Source organism: Schistocerca nitens, chromosome 9 (assembly GCF_023898315.1).
Source record: "Schistocerca nitens isolate TAMUIC-IGC-003100 chromosome 9, iqSchNite1.1, whole genome shotgun sequence".
In the NCBI taxonomy this organism is placed as follows: domain Eukaryota; kingdom Metazoa; phylum Arthropoda; class Insecta; order Orthoptera; family Acrididae; genus Schistocerca; species Schistocerca nitens.
Genome location: NC_064622.1, coordinates 324,025,075 through 324,051,678, shown reverse-complemented (window position 1 = coordinate 324,051,678; position 26,604 = coordinate 324,025,075). Strand labels below are relative to the sequence as shown.

The 26,604-nt window shown below is 44.3% G+C and overlaps 1 protein-coding gene across 1 annotated transcript in view; it reads right to left on the bottom strand.

The window, feature by feature from the left end:
- LOC126203111 (uncharacterized) overlaps nucleotides 1-26,604 on the bottom strand; it is a 175,691-nt gene that overhangs the window by 80,162 nt on the left and 68,925 nt on the right. Inside the window, exons 6-7 of the mRNA XM_049937355.1 lie at nucleotides 14,450-14,581; nucleotides 1,905-2,170 (exon numbers count right to left, since the gene is read on the bottom strand). Of these exons, the coding sequence (XP_049793312.1) occupies nucleotides 1,905-2,170; nucleotides 14,450-14,581 (398 nt within the window). The remainder of the gene's footprint in view (nucleotides 1-1,904; nucleotides 2,171-14,449; nucleotides 14,582-26,604) is intronic.

The following is a 26,604-nucleotide window of genomic DNA, read 5'->3' as shown; positions in this document are numbered from 1 at the left end:
CTTTCTTATCATGTTTTGTTTAATATGTCTTGCTATTGTCACTCTTTGTGGTATACATTAGGCTAAATTACAAGGAGATCTTCCAACAATGCTCAAGATCAACCACAGAATTAAAGTCAAAAGAAGACATCATTTGTTTCTCACAGCTTATTTGTTGATTGATTGTTCATATTTATATAATATTAACAATTCAGCAGATCTTCAAGGCGGGCCAGTGATCGCAGGAACTTCTATATTTGCATCCGAGCAGATATTCCCTCTCAAAGATGCTGCTATCGCCATCCCATGATGAGTACGCACAATCCTCATTGCCCCTCAACATGGCTAGTTACATGCCTTCTTTATACAGAGTGTACATAAAGTCCGGGAACACTCAATTATTTATTGCACAAGAACCAAATATTGTATAGATATCATAAATATGTCATCTTGAAGAGAAACCCTGAAAGTTTTTTTTTTTTTTTTTTTTTCATGTATACCACCACAGCGTAGTTTGGTAATTTGCCAACAGTAAGCGCTAGTCGCAAACATGGTGAGTTCAGGTGTGAAGCGAGCTTTCTGTGTGTAGGAATTTGACAAAAACAAGTGTGATACAGCTGTTCAACGGATGTTTAGAACCAAGTATGGTAAGAAGACACCAACAAGGAAGACCATTTATCACTGGCACAACAAATTCGTAATGACTGGTTGCTTGTGCCCGGCAAAGAGAAACGGATGTCCCAGTGTGAGTGAAGTGAATGTGGAGCGTGTACGAGAGACATTCAGAAGGAGTGCAAAGAAATCAGTGCATCATGCATACTGTGAACTCGAAATGGCTCCAATGACAGTGTGGAAAATCCTGCGACAGAAGCTGTCTATGAAACCATTCAAATTGGAGCTAATGCAGAAGCTCAGCGATGACGACAAAGACAAGCGTTTTGAGTTTTGTTCACAGTTGCAACAATTGAATGAGGATGGGAAAGGCATTGTTGATTGCTTAATTTTTAGTGACGAAGCCACTTTTCACACTAATGGCAAAGTGAACAGGCATAATTGTTGAATCTGGGGTACAAAGGATCCACACAAATTCATTGAATTTGAGCAGGATTCCCCAAAAGTTTTTTTGTGCCCTGTCACGTCGAAAACTTTACAGGCCAACTCTTCTTTGTCGAGAGCATTATCACTGGATATTCCTACTTGGACATTTTGCAGCAATGGTTGATGCCTCAAATGCAATCGGACTCTCTGTTCATCTTTCAGCAGGATGGGGCTCCACCCCATTTTCAACATGAAGTTTGTGGATCGCATCGATGAATCAGCTGTGCTACAGAAGGAGACAGCTGTTTCAGGCAATGGCCTTCCTAATCACCAGATATCACTCCATGTGACTTTTTTCTGTGGGGAGGGGGAGACGCATCAAAGATCTGGTGTATGTACCGCCTCTACCAAGTGATGTGGCAGAGCTCCAGGAGAGAATACAGGAAGTGACTGCCACAGTCGACGATGCCATGCTGGGACGGGTATGGCAAGAATTCAATTACCGTATTGACGTCTGCTGGGTCACTCACGGTTTGCATATCGAATATTTGTTTGAAAAAAGAGCTGTCAGAGGTTCTCTTCAAAATGCAATATGTATGAGATCTATACAATGTTTAGTTCTTGTGCAATAAATAATTGAAAGTGTTCCAGGACTTTATGTACTCCCTGTATTTGGTACCTTACCTTCCAACATTTTAGCTGTATATTGATACGACATTAAAAATAGTGTGATGATAAAGAACATACAGCAAATTCATTTTGCACGAGTAAAAATAGAAACCAAACAAATTTCATTTCTGCAGTTAGAACTAAAACAAATAATTAAAATTTGAGGAAAATTTAATGAAAAGAAAGCAACTACATAAAGGATAAAGACAGTCACCAACCAGTCTCTTGTAAATGCAGGTGAAGCAACAAGGTTGAAAATTCTCCGACGAATATCTTCGGATGCAGAGGAAAGAGCCAGTGCCAATATCATATGTACAGATGTGGGCTCCAGCATACCTGAAGCAGCAGTGAGCCACCTGCCATCAAACTGTGCCAATCTTACTGTAAGCTCAAGCACAGACAGAACAGTTTTTGTCACACGTTCATCATAATAATAGTGAGGACGATCTTCAGGGGTGACTAAGGGACGAATCTGCTGCTGAACCTGAAAAACAATAATTGACAAAACGAAACAAAGCAAAAGGAGGGAACTAAATATTAAAATCATTTGATTATTATGTGCACTGGAGCACAAACAAAAAGAAGACTGAACTTCCATGAAGACATAAGGCAATACTGACGACATATTGTAGGAAGCAAGAAGTCATTACTGACAATATTATACAATATTATTTCATGCATGTCATTACCATAGACACATCTGACGCTGCACAATGAAGTAGAAAACAACGTAACACTCATCAACCTTCAGCAATGACCTAGTATTATTTATAAACATTATGATTAAACTCACACTGATATAATTAAAGATGAGCATCATAGTTTCAAAATATCTTGGTACATTAGCCAGCTCTTTAATACATATCAGAACTGACCAATTAGCTGAAAATCATTTTTCAAATAAAACAAATAGATAAGATTATGATTAGAAAGTTGAAATAAAACATCTCGTTCATGGAGCGAAAATTATCTACACCGAAAAGTCCGGTGCCTGCATTAGTTTTGGTTTTACTTCTTGACTGGAAGGGATGAGTCACTACAAAGTTATTGTATAGTATATAAAGACTTAATGGAAAATATTTAATGGGAGCTCTATACAGAAAGGATCTCAAGCCATAGTAAAAACATAGTTGAAGCTGCATAGAGATAATGCACAAAACCATGCCTACTTTTTAATCTGGAAACAAAGGACAGTCATTACGTTATGTCTATATTGACACACTCAAGAATTAGAAACAGCAGAATATTATTATTAAAATTCAGGCAGTCTCAAAAGAAAATCTAATGATGTGATACAAAAGCTTTTTACCATCATACAAAAACTATATTTATGAAATATTACAGAAAGAATGAAACACTGACACCTATAAAAACAGTTGCATATTGCACATAGGAACTCTGAATAAATGGCACGTCTACGAGGAAACGTTAGTGACAGCCCCGAACATTTGCACAAGCCCCGCCCATTTACCCCCCTCCACACCTACCCTCTGCCACACCAACCAAGAGCACATTAATATGATCTTTGCTAGTCCTCGTTGCTGTCGTGTTTTTGTTCGGCGTTTTTTGTTTTACCGCGGTTGTTCATACTAGCAGTGTTGTGCTGTTAGTAGTTCTTAGCAGTTTGTGTAATACTGTCAAAATTAAACATAGACATGCACTCTCAATAAAGTTATCATACACAAGGTACCTAATGTTGACTGTTGTGGCCAACTGCTGTCAAAACTGATATCTAACAGACATTAAAGTACGATAAGGTGTGTTGGAATGACACTGACAAAATTATGTACATATGTTTAACAATAGTCAGCTCTAAAGCTCTCAAACACTGATGAAGAAGAACTCAAAGTAATTTCGTGTCTGCTATAAGCAAGCAGTCTTAAGAGTTCACAAGTAAAAATTCACCCATTACACAGGCAAATATTAATGAAGAATGTCACTGTATAAATATCTTACTGCTTGCATTACATATTTCTACATTATCCCACTCTTATATTCTTTAGTCTTAATGACGTAATCAGAAACACACCAAGGCATCGACTTTGCCTTGTTTATGCACAACATTGACTTTAGACAATCGAGATAATGGACAGCATCCTTGGCGATACTACCAATTAATATTTCCCAACAGAATTTCTTACACTACACGAGGTGACGGAAATTTGCGCTCACTGCAGTTAACAAATATCAGATTTTTTTATATAGTGCAGATGAAAGCTCATGAAATAAAAAAGACAGTGATACCATTTTTATTTTTCTTTCTTATTGAGGATTTTTCAACTCACATATTCAATGAACATATTTCTAATTCTTTTCACAATGGTACCGGAAAAACTGTATTTCGTACTAACTACTGATTTTCTCCCTTGTCATGACTGGCATATCTGTGATACGAACAACTTTGATGTTGGAACATGCGGCAGATCATGGGCGGAGCTCAGGATATGGATTGGTGTGGAGGGGGGTGATTGGGCGGGACTTGTGCACCGTCCAGGGCTGTCGCTAACGTTACGTTGTCTGCGAAGCAAGTTTGCCGAATACGGCAACCAGGGTTATACCTTGTGGGTAATGTCCTACTGTTTTAAAAATGAATCACAATATATAGCTTTTTTAACGGTTACACGGTTTTAGACTTGCCATTTCCTTTTTCACAAAACCAGTCTCATTATTTTTTATCCACTACTGTTTCAAGAATTATTCAACTATGAATATTCCTCACATGAACTTCAGGAGCCTAAGCAAAAGCTCGCGTGACTAAACTCTTTGTGCTTATAATCCCATGACAGTAGCAATGCTGCTGTCCCGTTCCTGGTATTTGTAGTGTGTTTGTTGTCGAATGAATTAAAAAAGTTACTATCTACCGCAGACTTGTGTTTTAAAATTTCTGTTTGGTGGCTCTGATTTTCATGCTGTCTATATATACACCTACATCTTCACATTGCAATTCACACTTAAGGATTTGGCAGAGGGTTCATAGAATCACTTTCACACTGTTTCACTAGTATTTCTCTCATGACTAGTACATGGAAAAAATGGATCCTTAAATCTTTCTGTGAAAGCTCTAATTTCTTGTATTTTATAATAATTGTCATTTCTCCCTCTGTAGGTGGGTCTCTGCAACATATTTTGGCATTAGGAGGATAAAGCTGGTGACTGTAATTTCATGAAAAGTTCTAGCCAAAATGAGGGACATCTTTGTTTCAATGATTGCCATCCCAGTTTGCTTATCACACATGTGACACACACTCCCCCGTTTTTTGATTACACAAATACTGTTGTTCCTTTAACATTTTTGATGTCCTCTGTCAGTCCTCTCTGGTATGGATCCCTATCAAGTAGCAATATTATGGAACAGCAGAGGGCCTATAACCCTTCCTTGGGGAACCCAACATATAACTTTGGTTTCACTAGTTGATTTCCCATTAATTACTACAAATTGTGACTTTTCTGACAGGAAATCACCAGCTGGTCAGCTGAGACAACACTCTATAGGCATGCAGTCTGATTGAAAGCCACTTGCGAAGAATGGTGTCAATGGTGAAATCTACTAATATGTTATCAAAATGAGATCTCTTGTTGAGAGCACTCATCTACATCTACATCTACATCCATACTCCGCAAGCCACCTGACGGTGTGTGGCGGAGGGTACCCTGAGTACCTCTATCGGTTCTCCCTTCTATTCCAGTCTCGTATTGTTCGTGGAAAGAAGGATTGTCGGTATGCATCTGTGTGGGCTCTAATCTCTCTGATTTTATCCTCATGGTCTCTTCGCGAGATATACGTAGGAGGGAGCAATATACTGCTTGACTCTTCAGTGAAGGAATGTTCTCGAAACTTTAACAAAAGCCCGTACCGAGCTACTGAGCGTCTCTCCCACAGAGTCTTCCACTGGAGTTTACCTATCATCTCCGTAACGCTTTCGCGATTACTAAATGATACTGTAACAAAGCGCGCTGCTCTCCGTTGGATCTTCTCTATCTCTTCTATCAACCCTATCTGGTACGGATCCCACACTGCTGAGCAGTATTCAAGCAGTGGGCGAACAAGCGTACTGTAACCAACTTCCTTTGTTTTCGGATTGCACTTCCTTAGGATCCTTCCAATGAATCTCAGTCTGGCATCTGCTTTACCGACGATCAACTTTATATGATCATTCCATTTCAAATCACTCCTAATGCGTACTCCCAGATAATTTATGGAATTAACTGCTTCCAGTTGCTGACCTGCAATTTTGTAGCTAAATGACAAGGGATCTATCTTTGTATGTATTCGCAGCACATTACACTTGTCTACATTGAGATTCAATTGCCATTCCCTGCACCATGCTTCAATTCGCTGCAGATCCTCCTGCATTTCAGTACAATTTTCCATTGTTACAACCTCTCGATACACCACAGCATCATCTGCAAAAAGCCTCAGTGAACTTCCGATGTCATCCACCAAGTCATTTATGTATATTGTGAATAGCAACGGTCTTATGACACTCCCCTGCAGCACACCTGAAATCACTCTTACTTCGGAAGACTTCTCTCCATTGAGAATGACATGCTGCGTTCTGTTATCTAGGAAATCCTCAATCCAATCACACAATTGGTCTGACACTCCATATGCTCTTACTTTGTTCATTAAACGACTGTGGGGAACTGTATCAAACGCCTTGCGGAAGTCAAGAAACACGGCATCTACCTGTGAACCCGTGTCTATGGCCCTCTTGAGTTTCGTGGACGAATAGCACGAGCTGGGTTTCACATGACCGTCTTTTTCGAAACCCATGCTGATTCCTACAGAGTAGATTTCTAGTCTCCAGAAAAGTCATTATACTCTAACATAATACATGTTCCAAAATTCTACAACTGATCGACGTTAGAGACATCTGTTCGACGTCCCTTCTTGAAAACGGGGATGACCTGTGCCCTTTTCCAATCCTTTGGAACGCTACGCTCTTCTAGAGACGTACGGTACACCGCTGCAAGAAGCGGGGCAAGTTCCTTCACGTACTCTGTGTAAAATCGAACTGGTATCCCATCAGGTCCAGCGGCCTTTCCTCTTTTGAGCGATTTTAATTGTTTCTCTATCCCTCTGTCGTCTATTTCGATATCTACCATTTTGTCATCTGTGCGGCAATCTAGAGAAGGAACTACAGTGCAGTCTTCCTCTGTGAAACAGCTTTGGAAAAAGACATTTAGTATTTCGGCCTTTAGTCTGCCATCCTCTGTTTCAGTACCATTTTGGTCACAGAGTGTCTGGACATTTTGTTTTGATCCACCTACCGCTTTGACATAAGGCCAAAATTTCTTAGGATTTTCTGCCAAGTCAGTACATAGAACTTTACTTTTGAATTCATTGAACGCCTCTCGCATAGCCCTCCTCACACTACATTTCGCTTCGCGTAATTTTTGTTTGTCTGCAAGGCTTTGGCTATGTTTATGTTTGATGTGAAGTTCCCTTTGCTTCCGCAGCAGTTTTCTAACTCGGTTGTTGTACCACGGTGGCTCTTTTCCATCTCTTACGATCTTGCTTGGCACATACTCATCTAACGCATATTGTACGATGGTTTTGAACTTTGTCCACTGATCCTCAACACTATCTGTACTTGAGACAAAACTTTTGTGTTGAGCCGTCAGGTACTCTGTAATCTGCTTTTTGTCACTTTTGCTAAACAGAAAAATCTTCCTACCTTTTTTAATATTTCTATTTACGGCTGAAGTCATCCATGCCGTAACCGCTTTATGATCGCTGATTCCCTGTTCTGCGTTAACTGTTTCAAATAGTTCGGGTCTGTTTGTCACCAGAAGGTCTAATATGTTATCGCCACGAGTCGGTTCTCTGTTTAACTGCTCAAGGTAGTTTTCAGATAAAGCACTTAAAAAAATTTCACTGGATTCTTTGTCCCTGTCACCCGTTATGAACGTTTGAGTCTCCCAGTCTATATCCGGCAAATTAAAATCTCCACCCAGAACTATAACATGGTGGGGAAATCTACTCGAAATATTTTCCAAATTATCCTTCAGGTGCTCAGCCACAACAGCTGCTGAGCCAGGGGGCCTATAGAGACATCCAATTACCATATCTGAGCCTGCTTTAACCGTGACCTTCACCCAAATCATTTCACATTTCGGATCTCCGTCAATTTCCTTCGATACTATTGCACTTCTTATCGCTATAAACACGCCTCCCCCTTCACTGTCCAGCCTGTCTCTGTGGTATACATTCCAATCTGAGTTTAGGATTTCATTACTGTTTACGTCTGGTTTCAGCCAACTTTCTGTCCCTAGTACAATATGGGCGTTGTGACCGTTTATTAATGAGAGCAGTTATGGAACCTTCCTATAGACGCTCCTGCAGTTTACTATTAGCACATTAATATTGTTATCCCCTGTTGCATTTTGCCTACTCCTACCTTGCCACGTCTCAGGAGGCGTCTTGTCGGGCCTAGGGAGGGAATCATCTAACCTAAAAAAAAACCATGTGCACTCCACACGTACTCCACTACCCTTGTAGCCGCTTCCGGCATGTAGTGCACGCCTGACCTATTCAGGGGGACCCTACATTTCTCCACCCGATAGCGGAGGTCGAGAAATTTGCACCCCAGATCTCCGCAGAATCGTCTGAGCCTCTGGTTTAAGCCTTCCACTCGGCTCCAAACCAGAGGACCGCGATCGGTTCTGGGAACGATACTACAAATAGTTAGCTCTGATTCCACCCCGCGAGCGAGGCTTTCCGCCTTCACCAATTCCGCCAACCGCCTGAACTCATTAGTTCACGTGAATAAAGGGCTAGTTATGTTTCAAAAGAATGATCTTTTCTGAATCTGAGCTTGTTGTATAGATCAAACGGGGTTATGTCGAGTGAATAACGAGGTTGTGGTAATGGTGCAATGCTCTTCAACACCAAAACTGCCCAACAGGCAATGCAGTACGGGATATTGTGTTATTGTGATGCACCACCCAGTTCTTAGCAATGTGTGCATTTTGCCTTTGAATTCAATGTGTGTGCTTTCTTTGGTCTTGGCAACTCCTTTGTACCCCGTTCCAAACTGACATTTTGTCTTTGGATCATACTCGGAAAACAAACTTTTATCACCAGTGACAGCTCGGTTCAGTAATTCTGGGTTCAGTTCCATTTATTCCAACACTTCAGCAGCTGTAGTCCTCCACTGATCTTTTTGTCACTGTCCGAGATTTTAGGAAACCATTTTGGCAAAAAGTATTCTCATTCCCAGATCCTCAGTCAATATCAGGCACACTGTTTCCTAGTAAATGTTCAGTTCATCTGCACAATTTTCAGTGTTAATCTTGAATCAGCTCGCACAAATTCACTCAACCTGCCTGATTGTTATCTGTTCCTGTCATCGATGGCCGTCCACTAGTGTCCATGTTCTACATTAATTCTACCTTCAGAAAACATTTTGTGCCAACAAAACAAGTGTGCCCTTGATAAAACATTTCCAAAAGCCTGCTGAAGCTCACCAGTTTCACATGGAAAGAGATGGCACACCACTGTGCACTATTTCGAGGTCATTCTGTTGTGACCAGGAGAAAACACAGGACTTCACTCTTCAACCGGCTACTCCTGACTGACATGCTGTAGGTGCACACCACTTGTGTTCGTGGTGGGGAAGTATCACAGTCACACACTGCCTGTGGTAACAAGATGCAGGGTTGCCACCAGAAGCATATAAATAATCTGTTCATTACTTTATTGTTGCATCTCATTTATGATTGCTAAAAAAGGAGCTAAAATCATCAGTATGACCTGAAAGGCACCTAACTAGTATAGACCCTGAACTGGAAGACTTACTTTCAGTAACTGACATTAGGCGCCTTGATAAACATGGAGACCTGCTTCCAAATTATGTTGGTAGCTGTTCATCATTTGAGTTCTGGAATATTTATTGCATCTTCTTTGATCAAAAAATTATGGAGAACTGTCTTTAATAACTCTGGTTTAGTGGCATGGTTGTCGGTAACATTGCCATTGCCAATGCATAGTGAAGGTATTGATCATATCTTGCCATTGGTATAACCTTACAATTGCCTTTCATCAATCCTTGTCGCAGCATAGCAATGTTTGGATCCTCAAGTTCTTCGGCCGGTTGTAGGAGGTCATGAGCCTCCTTCATCCTACATTTATCGAACCAGGAAGTAGGCAAAAGGCAAATCTGGCGAAAACTGATTGGAAGCTAGATACAATAAGACAGAGATAAAAGCAAGGAAAAGTGGGAGGGGAGTGAAATGGGGTAAGGTGGGAGACCCACTCTGCCTAGAATGCAGTTGTAGGTCCCCGGAGCATGGTATGTGATGGGAGACGCACCATTCAAGGAAATACCAAGTACACTTGCAGAGGACTTGTATCCATACAGGTGTCTGATCTTCATCCAAACCCGTGAAGGATGTGTATGTGGTCCAGTCATTGAAACATACCAATTCCAATATTCTTGCTGCCGTCATTTTATTAAGTGGTGAGCCTGGGCACAGAGCTGTTTAAAGGCAATGAAGTGCTTGAGTGATGGATATCACTTAGTGTTGGAAAGTCTGATGCAATCTTCAATGGCCTCAGGGATTTCTGAGGACCACCAAGGTACTATCTTCTGATGTGAGGATCCCGAATAATGGGGGATCACAAAGTTGGCTGCTAATAGAATGGCGGCTGCTCCTTCACTCTGGACAGCTGCATCAGCGCCTTCACGTAGTGGGGAGTTCAGAACACAGCGGAGGTGAAAGCACCCCAGTTGGCATTGTGGAGAACCCATCTGGGTAGGCGCCCAGGGAAGTGGCGCTGAGGGTAGGACAGGAAGATCAGGGAGTGGTCACCGCTACACAGTCATCATGGACCCTCCAGTGGATGGATGGGAGAAGACAAGGGCTGCAAATAGGAAAATCAAGAGATGAATAAGTTCCATGTGCCACAATGAAGTGTGTGGAGGCACTAGTATTGAAAAGAGAAAGGTCTAGATTTGCCAATGAGTTTCAATACCTTTATTGCAGCCAGTGGTTCCACCACACCAAAGGTTAGGGTCATTGAAGTTGCCCAAGATTAGGAAAGGAGGGGGAGCTGATGAACCAATGTAGACAATATGTTCCGCGGCACTCCACCACCAGGAGGGAGATAAACATTACAGCTTGTTAAATCCTGAAATACCCTTACCTGAGCAGCCAGTGTCAAAAATTGTATCAACAGGCACAAGTTCGCTATATATAGAGTCCAGAACATATGTGCACCTGATACCCTATCATAATAGGGATGATTCTTAAAATAATCCCAGGAGCCATGAAGTGCAAGGTTCCGCGTTGCTGGAAACCAAGTTTCCTGAAGGGTAGGGCAGAAAGCAGGGGAGGACCCTACGGTATGCCACTGCTCAACGAGGTAGTGGAAAAAACCACTATACTTCCACTGGAGGATTGTGCTGCTGGTATACTGTGAGAGACTGATGGGACCAAGGTGGCAGGTTATGTCCCAGGATCACCTACTGCCACCAGTTGAGAGGTGATGCCATCAACACACAAACACTGCATAGGCAAAGTCAGTCTGTGGCAGTGAGCCCTGTGTGTCTCACCTTGTAGGACGCAAAGGGTTGGTAGCACATTCCTGTTGCTGTATAAGCTAGGAACTGGCATTCAAAGAGCACAATAAACATTTGTGTAATGGTCATCCAAAACCCTTACAGACCATGCTCGTATTGCAATGAGATGTGCCTGAATTTCATACATCTGAAGCAGCACATGGGGTCGGAGAAACATAGGGGTGGTGGGGAATGGGGCAACATGCAGTTTCACATCACATTGATATACCGTCACCTTGGCCTTTTCAGGCAACAAATTTCGCTCAAAGGCCAAGATGAAGGCCCCGGTGGCAACCCAACTGCCCTTTTGCACCCTATGGACACAATGGGCAAAGTGTACACTCCGACATTCCAACAGCAAGAGGTCACGATGGAACATGACCTTGAACAATGTTTAAACTATTATGTGGAGTGACAGTCACCCAGCTTGTCAAAAGCAACAAATTACTGTGACTGGGTAGGGGATGCTGTTTTAATCTAATTTGGTCCACTCTTTATTTTGGAGATGACTGCAACTTTCCCAAACTTTTCCTCTGTAGTCTCGGCAAAATCTATCTAACCCAAAGACTAAAGGCTATGTGGCCAAAAAAGATTTCCCATCTGTCTTTGTACAAACCAGGTATTGTAGAGAGTATTTCTCTGTTTTTCAGTCAGCCCTATGTTTCTCCCATGGTGTAGCCAGGGAAGGAAACATTCTGGGGTTGTATCTATCTGCACTGAACGAGTTCTTTCCTACTGAAGAGACTTGTCTGGCTGTATGGCCACCAGTGCGAGGAAGCTTTGTCCTTATGCAACTCATCCACCATACTGCCACCCCTCCCAAAAGGGGGCTCTTCCCATGGGTACCACCAAGTCTCAGCAATTGCTATCTGGCCAGTAATCCATTGCTTGAAGTCCCTGTGACCAGTCACAATGAGCACACAGTCCTTAGCACACATGGGGGAGCTGTTTCAGCTCAGGCCCCAACAGTGCAATCCCTGTGTGGTCTGGGAACTACTACCAAGCAGGTACTTGACGACGAAGATGAGGGGTAGTAGAAATCCTTGGGTAACACAAGAGGTATTGAATTTAATTGATGAAAGGAGAGAATATAAAAATGCAGTTAATGAAGCAAGCGAAAGAGTGATTGACGGGAACTGCAAAATGGCTAAGCAGGGATGGCTAGAGAACAAATGTAAGAATTTAAAAGCATATGTCACTAGGGTAAAGATAGCTGCCATCTACAGAAAAATTAAAGAGACCTTCGGAAGAAAGAGAACCACCTGTATGACTATCAAGAACTCAGATGGGAAACCAGTCCTAAGCAAAGAAGGGAAAGCAGAAAGGTGGAAGGAGTAGATAAAGGGTCTACACAAGGCAGATGTACTTGAAGGCAACATTATGGAAATGGAAGAGGTCATAGATGAAGATGAGATGGGAGATATGATACTGTGTGAAGAATTTGACAGAGCACTGAAAGATCTAAGTCGAAACAAGGCCCTGGGAGTAGACAACATTCCATTAGAACTACTGACAGCCTTTGGAGAGCCGGCCATTACAAAACTCTTCCACTTGGTGAGCAAAATGTGTAAGACATGCGAAATACTAACAGACTTCAAAAATAATATAATATTTCCGATTCCAAAGACAGCAGATGCCGACAGATGTGAAAATTACCAAACTATAAGCTTAATAAGCCATGGTTGCAAAATACTAACACAAATTCTTTACAAAAGAATGGAAAACTTGTAGAAGCTGACTTCAGGGAAGATCAGTTGGGATTCCAGAGAAATGTAGGAACACATGAGGAAATACTGACCAAACTACTAATCTTAAAGATAGATTAGGGAAAAGCAAACCTATGTTTATAATATTTGTTGACTTAGAGAAAGCTTTTGGCAATGTTAACTGGAACACTCTCTTTCAAATTCTGAAAGTGGCAGGGGTAAAATATAGGGAGCGAAAGGCTATTTACAACTTGTACAGAAACCAGATAGCAGTTATAAGAGTTGAGGGACATGAAAGGGAAGCAGTGACAGAAGGGAGTGAAACAAGGTTGTAGCCCATGTTGTTCAAATCTGTGTATTGACTAAGGAGTAAAGGAAACAAAAAGAAAATTTTGGAGTAGGTATTAAAGTTCAGGCAGAAGAAATAAAAACTTTGAGGTTTGCCGATGACATTGTAATTCTGTCAGAGAGCAAAAGACTTGGAAAAGCAGTTGAATGGAATGGACAGTGTCCTGAAAGGAGGATATAAGGTGAACATCAACAAAAGCAAAACACGAATAATGGAATGTATTTGAATTAAATCAGATGATGCTGAGGGAATTAGATTAGGAAATGAAACACTTAAAGTAGTAGATGGGTTTTGCTATTTAAGCAGCAAAATAATTGATGATGGTTAAAACCGAGAGTATATAAAATGTAGACTGGCAATGGAAAGAAAAACATTTCTGAAGAAGAGAAATTTTCTTAACGTCGAATATTGATTTAAGTGTTAGACAAGGAGAGAATAGAAGCTTCTGAAATGTAGTGCTAAAGATTAGATGGATAGATCACATAACTAATGAGGTGGTACTGAATAGAATAGGGAAGAAAAGAAATTTGTGGCACAACCTGACTAGGAGAAGGGATCAGTTGGTAGGACACATTCTGAGACACCAAGGGATTATTAATTTAGTACTGGAGGGAAGTGTGGGAGGTAAAAATCATAGAGAGAGACCAAGAGAGAAATACAGTAAGCAGAATCAGAAGGATGTAGGGTGCAGTAGTTACTCAGAGATGAAGAGGCTTGCACAGTATAGAGTAGCATGGAGTGCTGCATCAAACCAGTCTTTGTATTGAAGACCACATCACACACCATGGTTAATCAAACAGCTGCAGTTTTATTTCTCTTAGAACTAATACAATTTTCTGCTGTATGTGGCGAATGAATTTCTCATGACCTTTTTCTTACTATTATTTTGTAAGAGATTTCTTAAAACTGGTAACCTTCCATGGTCCTTAGAAAACCTAAAAATACCTATCAAATGCCTTCTTATTGTTCCTACAATTTATGATGGATCGTTTAGAATCCATCTTCACCAGATGCCATGGTCAACATATCACTTTTCTGCCCATTTGGCATGCTGTAGCCATGATACAGAACAAAAACAAGCTGAAGTGCCACAACTACATGTATTCGACCATGACAAAATTCTGACTGCTAAATTATTGACTTACCAGCTCAACATCAAGAACCTGAAGCAGTTTTTCTCTTAGTTGAGCCACATCACACATATCCCTCATGAGTTCACACAATTGCTGTTGTACATCTGGTGTTCCATTTTCATCACAAAAAACTGTTAACAGGGTCTGTAAAATATGCAAGAAATATATCAGAAATGCAGGAAACCTGTGCAGAAGAAGCAAAAAGTGATCATGTAGGAATTATTTTATCTTATTCATAATGGAATTTTCTGTGAGATGATTCCACACTAAATAAAATATGCCTTCTGTCATACATTTTTTTTTTCGTAATATACAATGCATTTCAAAACTTGGTGCTGTTTACACTCACAGCAAACACTTATATCAGTTTCTGATCATTTATTTGTCACTTATAAATTATTCTAAAGTTTCAGTATTTTATTTCGACTTCAACTTAAAATATACTTAAACTATGCAAACATCCGTTACCCCCCTGGCCTCAACCTTCACTAATCCCCATCATCCCCCTGTTTCTATCCCCTTCTGTAGTCCTTTTGCAGCCTCACACATGCCTTCTGTCACCACAGCTCACCTGCATGGTCCTAGCCATATCTCTACCCCCCCCCCCCCCCCCACACACACACACACAAAAACCACATTTCTCCAGATTCTGTACCTAACAGCCCATCATCCTATCTATGACATGTCCCTGCACACTTCCACTCTACCACAGGCAGCACTACAACATCTTCCCCACCCCTGCACCTCTATCTCTCAACCTCCACATTAGGGCTGTTGATAAAATAGCGATATTTATTCCAAAAAATATTGACACCACCTCTCCTTCTCCCAGTCCATACAGTGGAAACACTTTTGCCACCAACCCTACCAATCAGACTCAACCAAAGACCAATACTGAACCTTGTCCAACTAAGTTCACTCTTCCATCCGGCTGTGATCCACCCCCACTGCCCCCAAGCCACCCCCTGTTAACATTCCAGAATTTCTTAACCTCAAACCTTGCCTCACCATCATTCCCAAAATCCCTCAACATGTAGAACAACCTTACATCTGCAGAAAGAACTGCAGACCACCATCTGATCTGAAAACTGTTCCCGACATTATAATACTACCTGCGGGCAAAGGCTCCACCACTGTCATTCTGAACTGCAAGGATTACACGGCGGAAGGACTCTGCCAGCTGTCAGATACTTCCACCTACAAACCTTGCTACAGTGACCCCACATTCCAGTAATCCAGCAGGATCTCCAGTCACTACTCAAATCCTTAGGCCCATCCCAGAACCTATCCCCGGAGTCCATCTCTCTACTCTCCCCTACCACTCCCCGCACTCCAACCTTCTACATGCTTCTTAAGTGCATACACCTAACCAACCAGGATGCCCCATTGTGGCTGGTTACTGTGCCCCCACTGAGAGAATCTCTGCTCTCGTAGACCAACACCTTCAACGTATTACCCGGAACCTACCCTCCTATATAAAAGATACCAACCATTTCCTCCACCGACTCTCCACAGCTCCTGTCCCTTTACCACATGGTGCCCTGCTCATCACTATTGATGCCACCTCCCTTTACACTAATATTCCTAATGTCTATGGCCTTGATGCTATTGAACACTACCTTTCCCAACGCCTGATGGATTCCAAACAAATAACCTCCTTCCTAGTCGCCATGACCAACTATATCCTCACCCACAATTTCTTCTCCTTTGAAGGCATCACCTACAGATAAATCCGGGGTATGGCTATGGGCACCCGCATGGCACCATCCTATGCCAACGTATTCATGGGCCATCTAGAGGAATCCTTCTTAAACACCGAGAATACTAAACCCCTCACCCGGTTCAGATTCACTGATGACATCTTTGCTATCCACATTCCTCCAGAATCTCAACAACTTCTCCCCCGTTTGTTTCACCTGGTCCTACTCAACCCAACAAGCCACCTTCCTAGATGTTGACCTCCACCTTGAAGATGGCTACATCAGTACTTCCGTCCATATCAATCCTACTAACCACCAGCAATACCTCCATTTCGACAGCTGCCACCCATTCCATACCAAGAAGTCCCTTCCGTACAGCCTAGCCACCCATGGTCATCACATCTGCAGTGACGAGCAGCCCCTCTCTAAATATACCGAGGATCTCCCTGAAGCCTTCACTGACAACAATTATCCTCCCAACCTTGTACAAAAACAAATCTCCCATGTCTTATCTTTCCAATGTTCCACCACATCCCAAAGAGCCACCGTTCTGCCCCTCGTAACTCAGTACCACCCAGGACTGCAGCAACTGAATTACTTTCTCCACCAGGGTTTTGATTATCTCTCGTTGTACCATGAAATGAGAAATGTCCTGCCCTTATCCTTGCCACCCCTCCCACAGTGGTATTGCACTGTCCACCGAACTTACAAAATATACTCATCCATCCTTACACAACCCCTGCTCCCAATCCCTTACCTCATGGCTCATACCCCTGTAATGGACCTAGATGCAAGGCCCATCCCATACATCCTCCGACCACCACATACTCCAGTCCAGTCCAGTCACTAATATCACCTATCCCATCAAAGGCAGGGCTACCTGTGAAACCAGTATGTGGTCTACAAGCTAAGCTGCAGCCACTGTGGTGCATTCTATGTAGGCATGACACCCAACAAGCTGTCTGTCCACATGAATGGCCACCGACAAACTGTGGCCAGGAAACAAGTGGACCACCATGTTGCCGAACACGCTGCCAAACATGACATCCTTCATTTCAATGACTGCTTCACAGCCTGTGCCATGTGGATCCTTCCAACCAACACCAGCTTTTATGATCTGCATAGGTGGGAACTTTCCCTGCAATACAGCCTATGTTCCCGTAACCCTCCAGGCCTCACCCATCCAGCCCCTTCCCTGCTCCCACTCCAGCACTACACAACTGTCATTCAACCACCACACCCAGTATTTTTTATTTATTTCTTTCCTTTTCCACTACTTCCCCCCCACCCTCCCCACCACACTCTTGCCTGCCGCCCAACCTGCAGCACTTCACTGCCTGCCATCCCTACCTACCATCCCACCCCCTCTCTGCTCCAGTCGCCTCCTTTCCCCCACTCAGTCACCACTCCCATCATGCACTGGTGCTGCTGTTCGCAGTGTGGTTTCAGTTGCCTGAGATTGCAGTCGTGTGTGTGAGTTGCATTTGTTGTTGTTGTTTTGTGTGTGTGTGTGTGTGTGTGTGTGTGTGTGTGTGTGTGTGTGTGTGTATGTGTGTGTGTGTGTGTGCGAGCGCGAATGCGTGTGCGCGCATGTGTGTGTGTGTGTGTGTGTGTGTGTGTGTGTGTGTGTGTGTGTGTCTATTGTTGACATAGGTCATTGGCTGAAAGCTTTTAGTGTGAAAATCTTTTTGCTGTGTCTATCTGTGACCCAGAATCTCCACTATATGAGTAGCAACTTTCCTTCTCACAATATTGTTACATTCCGTCCAGGATTTTCTATTGTTTGAAAAATAGTTATGCATTTTTAATAAATTTATCACATACAGATACTTAATCTTGACTGTCATGACCGAGTGCTGTCAAAACTGAAATCTAATAGACATTTTTACGTAAGCTGGTCTAACAGTCCCTGTTAGGATTTTCGTCTATGAAGCAGTAGTTGCCTATTGAAAAGTGTCTGAAACCATGATTAAACTTTGCCTTATCTGGAACCAAGTTTTTAATGGCTGCAGGCAATTTACTGCAAATGCGCGTTCCTGAATATCTGACACGTTTTTGGACCAAGGTAAGTGATTTTAGGTCTTTATGTAGATTGTTCTTATTCCTAATATTGATAATATGTACTGAATTGAGCTATTGGTTGGAAATAGAGGCCATGATTGTGACCGTGTGTGTGTGTGTGTGTGTGTGTGTGTGTGTGTGTGTGTGTGTGTGTGTGTGTGTGAGAGTGAGTGAGTGAGAGAGAGAGAGAGAGAGAGAGAGAGAGAGAGAGAGAATGTGTGTGTTCACCTGATTTTTTTTTTTTTAAACAAGTTGTCTCCTTTTATATGTGCCTGTCTGCTGTTCAACATCTCCTCCACTTCGATGAAACACATTTAGAAGACATCTGGATGCAGAGCTCAGAATACATTTACTGGCAATATTTACAGCTAAAATTTTGTCCCTACACTGTTCTGCGGCAAAGCAATGTTAAATGATCACAAAAGTCAGATACATATAAAAGTAAATTCCCCAGTATTATTGTATGAAAACGGGTGTGTTTTCTTCGTAAGAAATTGTGCATTAAAATTGTTGATATGCTTTACTATAAAAAGAGTTATATATTTTGAAATATTCAAATTTTAAATTTCATGCTTTACCAACGAAAAACTAAAAGTAGTAGTTTAGATTAAATGAAATTTTAAAATAGTTGCAGTGTATGGTGCATCAAGGTCAAGCTGAAAGTTACATTTTCTAGCGAGTGTGTGCAAAAGCTGAAACACAGGGAATGTATAGAACACTAGTGGTCTTGAATGCAATGAGGACTGCTTATAAGAACATGTTTACTAACATCTGAAAGTAGCTACAAATTTGTGAGGTGCTTTTAAATGAAGATCTCAATAACAGAGCAGCATACGTCCAACAAACTGGTATTATTAGTATGCTCTGTTTCATTTCCATAATCATTTAATGTTGCTTCACCAAACCACAATGTAAGCTACATTTTTCTTGTTCTTTTTCTGTACTTACACAATACATGAATAAATTCAGTTTTCTTGTCTTTTTGCATAAAGTATTTAAATATCCATTATAACTGACACTTGAAATGTCAGTTTTACATCCACTAGAAAATGGTTTAAATATACAATGCCTGACAAAAAAAAGTCAAGCACCCCAAACACTGTCAGATGTCAATGTAATTTTGTACATGTACACATCATTAGTGGGTATGTATAAATAATTATATTTGCAATTCACTGTGACACGTAGAACAGCTATCCGAGTACGTTGGCGTTACTTGTGTTTAGAATTGTTACCAGACCTGGTACAAAGGGTGGGAACTGCACCAGATGTTGAGTAATCACTGTGGGGGCATGGAATTACTGTAGTCCCACACGAGACAGCATTATCAGCACCTGAATTTAAACACTGGGTCTCCATTCACATTGCTGGTTGAGTTACACAGTATCCAGATTTGTAGCACATTTGGATGCGACAGTGGCCTGTTGTTGGACTGCATGGGAATGTAAGGGAAGGCATGACTTCAGGAGTAGGCTAGTGTGATTGAGGGAATTGTGATGTGACGACAATATGTCAGGCATCCTGTATCCTCCCGTGTTACATCCGACGCTAAGTATTGTGATGCAATTTCTCAACAGGATATTGTTTGTCCAAACATGACATGGACCTCTATTAACTGCCTGTGTAATGTTGAGGTACTCCTATGGCCAGACAAAACTCCCAGTTCTGTCCCCGACAGAACGTGTGGAACCAACTCAGCCAACTATATATTTTTTTGTGGTTTTAGGGCGCACAACGTCAACGGTCATTAGCGCCAAGACTACTTTAGGAATGCACCGCAAGTCACAAGTTTAAAACAGCAACGAAACGGAAAACACGATGAAAGACAGACTGACAGGCATAGGATTAAAAAAGAAAACAGCATAATCAAATGTCCTTTGAGAGGGTTGTCAAATTGATAAAATGAAGAACGCGAGCAGCTGCTCATGGGTCATCCGCTAAAATGGCTTCTACAGTACATGGCAGGCCAAGATCGAGACGCAGGGTGTTAAAATCCGGACACGACGTTAAAATGTGGCGGACCGTCAGCAATCGCCCACATGGGCAGAACGGCGCCGGAGCAGCCGTCAGCAGATGGCGATGGCTGAACCGGCAGTGGCCAATTCGCAACCGGGCCAAAACTACCTCCTCCCGCCGAGAAGGGCGTGAGGAGGATGTCCAAGCCACGGGAAGAGCTTTCAAGGCCCAAGCTTGTTGTCTGTAAGTGCAGCCCAATCGGCATGCCACAGCGATACAATGCGCCGACAAATTACCCTGCTACAATCTGACGAAGGGACACAACAAGAAGCTGTCCGAGGCTGGAGGACCGCAGCCTTGGCCGCAGTATCTGCAGCTTCGTACCCAGGGATACCGACATGGCCAGGAACCCACATAAAGCTAACCGGAGAACCAACATCCACCAGCTGCTGAAGAGAGCGTTGGATCCGGTGCACGAAAGGGTGAACCGGGTACGGATCACCGAGGCTCTGGATAGCGCTCAGGGAATCGGAGCAGATGACATATGCAGAATGTCGGTGGCGGCAGATGTAAAGGACAGCCTGGTAGAGGGCAAAGAGCTCAGCTGTGAAGACCGAACAATGGCCATGGAGCCGATATTGGAAACTTTGTGCCCCGACAATAAAAGAACACCCGACCCCGTCATTGGTCTTAGAGCCATCTGTATAAATGAAGGTCATATTAATGAACTTCGAACGAAGTTCGACAAAACGGGAGTGGTAGACTGAACCGGGGGTAACCTCCTTCGGGAGCGAGCAGAGGTCAAGGTGGACGCGAACCTGAGCCTGGAGCCAAGGTGGCGTGTGGCTCTCGCCCACTCGAAAGGTGGCAGGGAGTGAAAAATTAAGGTGTTGAAGGAGGCGACGAAAGCGAACTCCAGGGGGTAGCAGGGCGGAGACATACAACCCGTATTGACTGTCGAGAGAGTCATAAAAAAAGGAATGATAAGACGGGTGGTCGGGCATTGCCAGTAGCCGACAGGCATACCGACAAAGCAGTATATCGCGCCGGTAGGTGAGTGGCAACTCACCAGCGTCAGCATGAAGACTCTCGACGGGACTAGTATAAAACGCTCCGATCGCAAGTCGTAAACCCCGATGTTGTATGGAGTTGAGGCGGCGTAAGATGGATGGCCGTGCAGAGGAGTATACGAAGCTCCCATAATCCAGCTTGGAGCGGACGATCGACCGATATAGGCGAAGTAGGACGGTTCGATCCGCTCCCCACGACATACCACTGAGAACACGGAGGACATTGAGAGAACGGGTACAACGGGCAGCCAAATATGACACATGTGGAGACCAACTAAGTTTCCTGTCAAATGTAAGACCTTAAAATTTTGTTGTCTCCACGAATGGGAGAGCAAACGGGACCGAGTCGTAAGGACGGTGGGAGAAACTCTTTGTAGCGCCAGAAGTTAATACAGACCGTCTTCTCGGCAGAAAAACGGAAGCCATTGGCGACACTCCAGGAGTAAAGACGGTCAAGAGAACGCTGAAGACAGCGCTCCAGGAAACACGTACGCTGCGCGCTGCAATAGATGGTAAAATCGTCCACGAAAAGGGAGCCTGATACATCAGCTGGGAGGCAATCCATTATTGGATTGGTCGCTATGGCGAAGAGAGCGACGCTCAAAACTGAGCCCTGTGGCACCCCATTCTCCTGGCGAAAGGTGTCTGACAGGACAGAACCCACACGTACCCTGAACCGTCGATCCATTAAAAAGGAACGAATAAAAAGAGAGAGGCGACCGCGAAGGCCCCATGTATGCATGGTGTGGAGAATGCCCGCCCTCCAACAGGTGTCATAAGCCTTCTCCAAATCAAAGAACACAGCCGCAATCGGGCGCTTCCGCAAGAAGTTATTCATAATGAAGTTCGACAAGGTAACCAGATGGTCAACAGCAGAGCGGCGCCTACGAAATCCACATTGGACATTGGTAAGGAGGCGTCGAGACTCGATCAGCCAAACCAATCGAGAGTTAACCATTCGCTCCATCACTTTACAGACACAGCTGGTAAGCGAGATGGGTCGATAACTGGAAGGCAAGTGCGTGTCCTTCCCCGGCTTAGGAATCGGGACAACAATAGACTCGCACCAGCATGCGGGAACATGTCCCTCAATCCAGCTGCGATTGTAAGTACGAAGAAGAAAACCTTTACCCGCAGGAGAAAGGTTCTTCAGCATCTGAATATGAATAGAATCAGGCCCTGCAGCGGAGGACCGTGATCGGCCAAGTGCGTTTTCGAGTTCCCGCATGGTGAATGGGGCATTATAACTTTCACGATTCGAGGAGCGGAAGTTAGGTGGCCTAGCCTCCTCTGCCTGTTTGCGGGGGCGGAAGGCAGGGTGGTAATGAGCGGAGCTCGAAACCTCTGCGAAAAAGCGGCCGAAGGCATTGGAGACAGCCTCAGGTGCCACAAGGACGTCATTCGCGACCGTCAAGCCAGAAACTGGTGAGTGGACCTTAGTGCCAGATAGCCGGCGCAGGCTACCCCAGACAACAGAAGGAGTAAAACTGTTGAAGGTGCTTGTGAAAGCAGCCCAGCTGGCTTTCTTGCTTTCTTTAATAATACGACGACACTGTGCACGTAATCATTTATAATTGATACAATTCGCCACTGTAGGGTGGCGTTTAAAGGTGCGTAAAGCACGTCGACGAGCACGTAAAGCGTCTCTACATGCTGCGGTCCACCAGGGGACCGGTACGCGACGTGGAGAAGAAGTAGTGTGAGGGATGGAATATTCAGCAGCAGTGAGAATGACTTCCATGAGGTGTGCGACCTGACTATCGCAGCTTGTGAATGTTTGATCCTGAAAGGTCGCCCTGGAAGATAAGAGCCCCCAGTCTGATTTGGAGATGTTCCAACTAGATGAGCACGGAGAGGGGGTATGCTGCAGGAGATGGATAACACACGGGAAGTGGTCGCTCGAATATGTATCAGAAAGTGCATACCACTCGAACCGGCGTGCAAGTTGGGGAGTACATATAGAGAGATCTAAATGGGAATAGGTGTGAAATGTGTCCGAAAGAAAAGTAGGGGCGCCAGTATTGAGGCAGACAAGATTGTGCTGGTTGAAAAGGTCTGCTAACAGGGAGCCCCTCGGGCAGGATGCTGGAGAGCCCCAAAGGGGATGGTGGGCATTGAAGTCTCCAGTTAACAAAAATGGTGCAGGTAGCTGAGCAATAAGTTGCATCATGTCTGCCCTGGTAACGGCAGACGACGATGGAGTGTAAATGGTACAAATGGAAAATGTAAAAGTGGGGAGAGTAATGCAGATGGCAACTGCCTGCAGGCCGGTGTGCAACGTGATGGGATCGTAGTAAATATCATCCCGGACCAGCAACATAACCCCTCCATGAGCCGGGATACCTACCAAAGGGGGTAGGTCAAAATGCACAGAGGTGTAGTGTGCCAAGGCAATTTGATCGCATGGGCGTAGCTTCGTTTCCTGGAGGGCTACGACGAGCTGACGGTGCAAGCGGAGCAGCAACTTCAAGTCCTCTCGCTTGGAGCGAATGCTGCGAATATTCCAGTGAATAAGTGCCATCGTAAGAAAAAAAAAAAGGGAAGATGAAAGAAGGGGTCACCTCGAAGGCCGCTGAGGGCCTGGCTTCGAGCGAGCACTGCCGCCGCTATCAGTAGGCGGACAGTCATCGTCCATTGGGTCTATAGGTTCATCGGCCATCTTCGGAAGATGGCCGGGAGGGGGAGCTTCCTCCACCGGTGAATGGCCAGATGTTCGGCGACCAGCGGTGCGGCCAGGCGAAACGGATGACGGCCTGGGGCGGCAACCGCTGGGTGGCGCAGCAGAAGAAATACGCCGTGGCGGAGAAGGAGAACTGTGCTTCCTATGAGCCTTCTTGGAAGGTCGTTTGGTGGAAGTACCGGTCGAAGGCTGGGAGGTCGAGGTACGTAGGAAGTCTGCACGGGACGGTTCCTTCTTGAAGGCCCGTGCATCTGACTTCTGGGTCTTCGTCTTAGCAGAAGCTGATGAAGGGGCTGGTGTCTGTGGGGTGATGGGAGGAAGAGGAGACGTCGACCGCGCGATCTTAGCACTGGCCGAACGGACGACCGTGGTGCTGAAGGTCAGATCGCATGTCTGGGTTGCCACCTCCCTGGTAGTCCGAGGAGAGGCGAGGACAGTACTGTATTTCCCCGCGGGGAGCAGCGTGGGCTTCCTACTAGCCAATAGCTTGCGAGCAGCCGAGGTGGACACTTTCTCTTTGACCCGAATTTCTTGGATACAGCGTTCTTCCTTATAGACAGGACAGTCGCGGGAGGATGCGGCATGGTCACCCTGACAGTTCACACAACGAGGAGACAGAGGTGGACAGTCACCCTCATGGGCATCCCTGCCACAAGTGACACATTTAGCCGCATTGGAACAAGACTGGCGAGTGTGATTGAAACGCTGACACTGGTAGCAGCGCGTAGGTGTCGGGACATAGGGGTGAACAGAAATGACCTCGTAGCCCACTTTGATGCGCGATGGCAGCTGAACACTATCGAAGGTCAAGAAAAGCGTCCGGGTCGGTACAAGGTCATTGTTGACCTTTTTCATGAACGTATGGACAGCCGTCACGCCCTGCTCAGCGAGGAAAGATTGAATCTCCTCGTCAGTCAAGCCATTGAGGGATCTAGTATAGACCACACCACGAGATGAATTCGAAGTTCGGTGAGCCTCCACCCGGACAGGGAATGTGTACAGGAGTGTGACCCGAAGCAGTTTTTGTGCCTGAAAGGCGCTCTCAGTTTCGAGTAATAAGGTACCGTTACGCAACCTGGTACAAGATTTGACAGATCCGGCTATGGCATCGACGCCCTTTTGGATAACGAAAGGGTTGACAGAGGAAAAATCCTTTCCGTCCTCAGATCGAGAAACGACGAGGAACTGTGGGGCAGGCGGTAGTACTTTTGTCACTGGTAGCTGGTCAAGTTTCCGTTTTTGGGCAGAAGTCGAGAGAGATGGAGTGAAATCCATTGCGGAGGAATCCCCCATGATTGCCAGCGTCTCCGATGGCGCGCTCCTTCCTTGTGGGGACCCTCTCAGAGGGCACTCCCGCCTTAGGTGAATGTTTACACCTCAGGTCACACCTCCCGAGAAACAGACGGAGGGACCAATCGGCATGGTCAGAAGGTATCAGCTCAGGCAATCACCCCTCCCCGGGCCTGGCCTTTACCAGGGGGTACGCGCGTGCCTTACATGTCTACCCAGGGCGGGGAATTACGCGTTACCCCGTCACCGGCTACGCGTGGGTCGGCCTTCAGGCGCGCACAGGGAGGAAGGAAGAAGAGGAAAAAGGAGAGAGAGAGAGAGAGAGAGGGGGAGAGAGAGAGAGAGAGAGAGAGAGAGAGAGAGAGAGAGAGAGAGAGAGAGGACAGACTGTCTCAAACGCCGAGGCGGAGACCAGAGAAGGCAAGGAGAAAAAGGCAATGAGAAGGCAAGGAGAAGAAGGCAATGAGAAGGCAAGGAGAAGAAGGCAAGAAGGCAATGAGAAGGCAAGGAGATTATGCAGGGGAAAGAGTAAGGAAGACAGTGAGGTGGAGAAGAGCAAAGAAAGGAACCAACCAAAGGAAGGAAGAAACGAGAAGTGAAAAAGCAAAATGACCGCAAATAGAAGTCGTGGAACCGTCCGTCTCCGGACGCAGGCGCTAACTACCCCCTTGAGGGGGAGGGACTCCTCCTAGTCGCCTCTTACGACAGGCAGGAATACCTCGGGCCTATTCTAATCCCCGGACCCGCAGGGGGGAGCCAACAATTATGTCCCAGTGCCAGTATCCAAGACATCAAGAAACAGTTACAACAGCTGTGGGTCAGATTGCCTCAGGAAAAGATAGCTTTCTGACACCCTTCTTACCAGTGCACGAATCCAGGCCAGAGGTGGTGCAACGTCATACTGACAACTGGGCTGTGAATTTGATTCAATATTGTTATCACTGAAATAACGACACAAACCCTCTCAACCCATGCTGTTTCAGTTTTGCTTTTTCTGTCATGCACTGTGTGTGTGTGTGTGTGTGTGTGTGTGTGTGTGTGTGTGTGTGTGTGAACTTTTCTTAAAAAATTTTATTTGATATATGATTTCAGATTTTTTATTAACTTCTATGAAGTACATAAAGACAGCTGATATTACTTGTAACTTGTTATGGGTATTATATTATTACAAAAATATAGCATATTTCAAAAAGAATTTAACAATTTATATTTATTGGTAGGCACATGCTACAAAACAGGGATGATCTGATTTTTAGCAATTGATGTTCATTGATAAGCACCTGCTATTAAACAGGGACAGAATGCAAAACACATATAAAACATTAAAGTTTTTTGCTATGTTATTAACCGTTGCTCTAAGGTGCAATTACAAAACATTTTATATTATGATGTATTATGAGAATGAAATGT